This window comes from Sinocyclocheilus rhinocerous, unplaced genomic scaffold (assembly GCF_001515625.1).
Source record: "Sinocyclocheilus rhinocerous isolate Xijiao unplaced genomic scaffold, SAMN03320098_v1.1 scaffold439, whole genome shotgun sequence".
Classification (NCBI taxonomy): domain Eukaryota; kingdom Metazoa; phylum Chordata; class Actinopteri; order Cypriniformes; family Cyprinidae; genus Sinocyclocheilus; species Sinocyclocheilus rhinocerous.
This window is the reverse complement of record NW_015635034.1, coordinates 123,872-130,049: the sequence shown is the minus strand read 5'-3', so window position 1 is coordinate 130,049 and position 6,178 is coordinate 123,872. Positions and strand designations below refer to the sequence as shown.

General features: G+C 33.9%; 1 protein-coding gene across 1 annotated transcript; it reads left to right on the top strand.

The window, feature by feature from the left end:
* Positions 1 to 4,579: 4,579 nt before the first annotated feature.
* On the top strand, positions 4,580 to 5,182 carry LOC107746257 (putative olfactory receptor 52P1). The gene has a single exon (XM_016560388.1). It carries the CDS (start codon positions 4,580 to 4,582, stop codon positions 5,180 to 5,182), a length of 603 nt encoding a protein of 200 aa, XP_016415874.1.
* Positions 5,183 to 6,178: the final 996 nt, after the last annotated feature.

Genomic DNA, 6,178 nt, shown 5'->3' with positions numbered 1-6,178 from the left:
ATACTGAGACACTAATTTGGGCAAAAAGCACTAATGACTTGTTTAGGACTTGAATCTTACAGCTTACTTGAATGCAAAGACTCGAGACTTACTTGTGACTTGCAAAACAATGACTTGGTCCCATCTCTGAAACAGTCAAATAACTGGCAGCAACAGCTGCCAAACAAAAACCATAACATTAAAGTAAAATCTCCTTATTTAAATAAGCTGAAAATATTAGTTATATTACAGGTATTTCCAGAATTATTATGATCAAACACTTTCACTGTAAAATAAAAGATAAAAAATTATCAAATGACTGGCAGCACAGGATGTCAATCAAAAACCTTAAAATTAAAGTAAAAGTTAAATCTTATTTAAATAAGCGGACAACACTGTTAATTTATTTCCTAAATTATTATGGTCTGACACTGTTTTTTTTTTTGTTTGTTTTGTTGTTGTTTGTTTTTTTTTTGCAAAACATTTAAGAAAAATTAGGATACTTTACCTTAATTTTAACAACTCAGTTTTTGTTTGGCAGCTGCTTCTGCCGTCATTAACCGTTTTTTTTAATTTTATTATCTTTAATCATTATTTCCATTAATGGTAAATATTTGGCACCCTGTGCTGCCATGTATTTTTACAGTTTAATATATTTATTTATTTTACAGTGTATATTATCAACAAACAGAATCAAAGGAGATGGTATGCTTTAATTCTATCTGTGATGCACATAATGGTCACATTTTGTGGTACAGTAAGCATTTTAATAAGAATTTATTGGAATAGCATGTAGAAATTTATCCTATTGCCTGAATTGGATGTCTTCAATCTGCCCTCTATAGGCTTTGTAAACAATGCAAAATCAAATTGCATTTGATACATGTGTTATGAGAAAATGATGGTGATTTTGTTAATCATTAAATTAATGATTAGTTAAATAAGTTTTTATATAATAAATGTGTCAACACTGATGTTATGTAAACCACTGGAAGGCCATAGAAAATTGTAATTCACTGTATTGCACTTTTGCTTTAATTACAGCCTTTAGTCTGTTGGGATTTGTCTCTACTAACTTTGCACTTCTAGAATTTGCAATATTTGTCCACTCTTCTTTGCAGAACTGCTCCAGTTCAGTTAAATTTGATGGTGAGTGTTTGTGCATCCTCTCCATTTAGAAAAATATTGGGTTTTATGTTCTGTTTAAAAATGTACTGTACATGCGTGTCCCCTCTTGTGTTTTTTCTTTCTCTCTTTCATAAATGTATTATTTATTTTATAATTTAAATTAAGTGCATTAATAACAAGACCCTTCATCATGTTCGGAGGGCTGGGTGCATGTCTTATTAAGGGGAGCCGAGCTCCCCCTAGCTCCCCCGTAGTTCGCACCCTGATTGTAAGCCCTCTTTTGAGGCACGCGCAAGCGCACGAACACGCCCCCGTTATAAAAAAAAAAACAGGGTCTGTGTTGTACCAAATACCTTCCACTTCTTAATAATAGACTTATCTGTGCTTCTAGGTATTGATAAAGCATTTGAAACGTTTTTGTATCATCTCCTGACTTGTGCCTGTCCACAACTTTATAGTTTGACAGTGCCTTGCCACCCATAGTTGAGTGGTTGCTTCAGTTGCACTACCAAGGACTGAATTGCTCCAGGAAAGCTATTTTCATGCTGAGCTCATCAAAATGACCACAGCTGATCACAGTTGAAAGTCAAATGCTTTGTGTGCCATTGAGAAGGTGATTAGCTACACCTGATTGAGTTTACAAGTCATTTTTAGGAGGGGTGTGATCCTTTTTCCAACTCAGTTGCTGCGTCCCAATTCGCCTACTTATACTATGCCCTAAAAGTGTACTCTTTTTGTGAAGAAAAAGTACACACTTTTGAGTATGTAGAAGCATAGTAGGCAAGCTTTGGGACATACTACTTCGTCATAACTGTGTCTTTAATGGATGCTCTGTTGCTTATGTGCATTCTGTCAGTTTAAACTGCCCTGTCAATCATCTTGTCACAGTTAACATCATCCACATTTCCTTTAATTTGATTTCCTACCGTATTGGAGAGAAATGAAGAGGCACGTTGATCTGCTAGTCGCGGGTCTATAATGCCGAGGATATCTATCTATCATGTTTGCATAATGATGCATTTAAAAGTTAATGACCAAACGTATCATTATAAAAGTTCACAGTGTTGCTACAGATGAAATATAACGTGGATAACATTCAATTAATATTTTTCATCAGGTTAGATATTGATTATCACTCAAATCCCTTTCTCTACCTGTCCGTCGGTCGCGTATATCCGCCATTGTTGTAGTTTTTTTAATACTTTTTATGCGTGTTTGTAGTTCTAATCGAATCCTCGTCCACCGCTCAATGTGTTGTGGGCAATATTAGCCGTTAGAGTGTGCATCGATCTGCACTTCCAGGAATGTTTGGCATACGTTTTTAAACATACTATGATTTGGGACATACTAATTCTATTTTCGAATACTATTTAGGACGGATAGTATGCGAATTGGGACGCAGCAAGTGATTCTTCTTTTTTTTTTCTTTTTTTCCTGACATGTTATATGTTTCACTTGGATGTTATAAGTTACACTGAGTAAATACAGCTTGGTAAAACAAAAACTGTGTCTTCACTTCTGGCTGCAAAGCAACAAAATGTGATTATTTTAAAGGGGGGTGATTATTTTCTATACCCACTGTAGGCTATCTCTTTAAATTTACTGTAGTTATTAGAAAAAAAACAACAACAACAACTTAAAACCAGCCAAGCAGCATCTAATTGTATACGGTTTACTTTCTACCATCTTACAATTGTTCTGTGTGCAATTTTGTAAAAATGCTTTATCAAGAATTTAGCCAAATCAATGAAATCAGGGGGAAAAAATCCGTTACTACCACATTTCTTTTACCTTTTGTACTACTCAAAAAAATTTTTTACTCTAGACTATATCCACTTTCTTCACTTGCTTCATGTCCTATCGTTTCTGAAAATACTGCTTCTCCATAACAGAAAACAGACAAATCATTAGCATCATTAGAGGAATCATCTGACACTTCATCTGTATCTTCTTTTTCTTTTACTACTTCCTAAGGTTTTTTTAAGTGCTTCTACAGATATATAAATAAAGAAATAGCATGCGTGTACGAGTCGGTTTCCCAGGTAAAAATACAATTACGTATAAAATGTCATAATTAACTGTGTCTGACATGAAAACTATGCTATTCATATTCTCATGAAATGATAAATAGCAAATAACACATATACAAAATCTCTGTTACGTTTTATTTTATTTAGTTTTTAGTAAGTACAAATGTGACCTTGTTTGCAACTATGGCGATGTCCGCCCTGAGACCGCAGGGTGTTTGCAGTCCACAAAATGCTTCCACTATAAGCGGCAGCCACGTGGCGATTCCACCGCTTGCCGCGTCCCATATTAAAGGGCTTTTTTTTTTTCATGTCAGACACAGTTAATTATGACATTTTACACGTAATTGTATTTTTACCTGGGAAACGGGCTCATACACGCATTTTTTTGAGTGTTTGCTCATCTGCAATACGTCTATAGGACGTTCCTATCAGATGTCAAATAGACGTTTCGAAGATGTCTTTAAGATGTTTATGATTTAGAATGTAAAACTGACATCTTAAAGACATCTATCAGATGTTTGCACACAGCAGATGCTTTCCAGATGAAGCAATCTTTAACAGACATCTTGCAGACGTACCTGTACCTGTGCTATCTGGGTTACATTTAAAATGATCATCATGTTTTCAACACCGACATGAGCTCAGTGAAATGTTCAGTGATCGGTTGTTAATAATCTGTTCAGTAATTGTTTAAAGCCAACGCAGCTGCTGCTTACAAAAACATAAAATATTTTTGTCTTTAACGGTGCCTGCCGCGAAGAGGTGCGTTCCACCTCACGCACTCGCACATGCGCACAGAGGGAGAGAGAGATTAATTGAATTAAGTGGAGATACGCATTACAATAAGATATATTAAGTGATGTGATGAATTTTGATTGTTAGGCATAAAATACTAGAACATTTAGAAGAAAACAAGTACCACTAACACTGAAACTGCAGTCCTAGGATACGGCAAAAAGGAGATGAGCTCCATTCCTCTATGGGAGTTGCACACAGACTCATGGGAAAGCGACACTGTATTTAGAGACCATGATATGTGTCAAGCTTTCATTTCCTCTGGAAAAATATGAAAGATCTCTTTTCATAAATGTAATGGGGAGAGCACTGATTAATGAATGATGTTAGTAGATAGGATTGGAGGATAAATGGATAATCATTGAATTTTCCTAATTTCCTGGCTCATAAATGTTTTTACTTCTAATTTTAATGGCATTATCAGTATGATTTTGCCTCACACTGCATAGATATATTTGTTGCTACAGTATAAAACTTGATTATAGTGTGGTTAAAATGGAAACTTGATCAGCATGTTTTTTCTTCTTAGTTTCATCAACTTCATTCGTTTGAACAGAACACTCTTTGCGCAAAAGGGGATTTCAGCATGAAGGATCTTTCTGCACAAAATGTCTCATTCACTGAGTTCAGATTAAATGGTTTCTATGATGGTCACAATGGTTTCTCTAGCTGGAAGACTATCATTTTGTTTAACAAATGTCATTGATCACTGTTTTTGTGAACACATGGCATTGGTTCAGTTAGCATGTGGAGATATATCTATTAATAATATTGTAGGACTTGTGTCTGCTTTCCTTATTCCAGCAGCCGATTTTATTCTTATTACTGTTTCTTATGTTGTGATTTTTACCTCTGTGTTGAAATCTGGAAAAGCTCACATAAAGGCCTTGAACACCTGTATTACTCACTTAATTATCCTGTCAATTAGTTTGTTTTCTGCTTTGATTGCATTTTTGTCATACAGAATAAGAAATAACATTTCTTCCAACAACCGTATATTCATAAGTATCTTATACTTATTTTTTCCAAGTTGTTTTAACCCAATAATCTATGGTTGGAGAACAAAAGAAATAAGACTATCATTTCTGAAGTTTATAAACAATGCAAAGGTATTTGCTTTAAAAAAAAATGAATGGCTTTTATTAAAGAATGGATACTACAACAGGATAATACAGTGCATTGAAAACACATCCTTAATAAAAGAAGCTATTGCTTTGAGGGAAGAAAGCTATATGATATCTTGTAGATAAATGCATAATAAATTAAAAGATAAAAATATTTACAGACATATCTAAAATCAAATACATATGGTTGGAGAACAAAAGAAATAAGACTATCATTTCTGAAGTTTATAAACAATGCAAAGGTATTTGCTTTAAAAAAATGAATGGCTTTTATTAAAGAATGGATACTACAACAGAATAATACAGTGCATTGAAAACACACCCTTAATAAAAGAAGCTATTGCTTTGAGGGAAGAAAGCTATATGATATCTTGTAGATAAATGCATAATAAATTAAAAGATAAAAATATTACAAATTGATGTGTCTTTACAGACACATTTAAAATCAAATACAGTTACACAGATGCTTAATTATAAGTATAATTTGTACCGTGACATTAGTAAAGTACACTTAATCCAGTGATATCTGTCAAGCAATGGGGTAATTTTGAGTACTTTTTTTAAAATCACTTACTCTAAAGATTAAACAAAATGTGACATTGCACTTAAATGGATCATAGATGCAAAGAATGCTTACTATTGTATTGGTGTTTTTTTTTCTTCATGGAATGGTGTATTGAATTATCATCCCTGCCGTAGGCTCTGTAAACAAAGCAAAAACAAAATAGCTTCTGCGTCTAATATATGTGTTATGAGCACAATATATTTGTGTTGTCAACACTGTACGTTCTAAATGTCAAGACTTTCTCACTGTTGTAACAAGCTTCAGTAAAGGTAATAAACCATTTAGAAGTTATTCTGTCATCTCAAATAATTAATTATTTAAAGTGAATGATTTTTCAGTATTTGTTTCGCCCTTGAAATAGTTCCAGGTTAATTGAATACTGAGTTTACTTGTTTCATGTCTGCTCATACTTTACCCAGGGTATTCATAAGTTGACGTTTCACACTGTACATTCCTAAACCCTGAGGTAATGTTCTTATTTGCATATTTGCTGTTTCCTTGATTGGACAAATGCAGCATGAGACCTGTTTACGTGAAGGGTCTGGCACTGTTCATCC

Bases quoted from the DNA above. Each gene is read 5' to 3' on its own strand.
- LOC107746257 (XM_016560388.1), top strand. From the start codon at position 4,580: ATGGTCACAATGGTTTCTCTAGCTGGAAGACTATCATTTTGTTTAACA.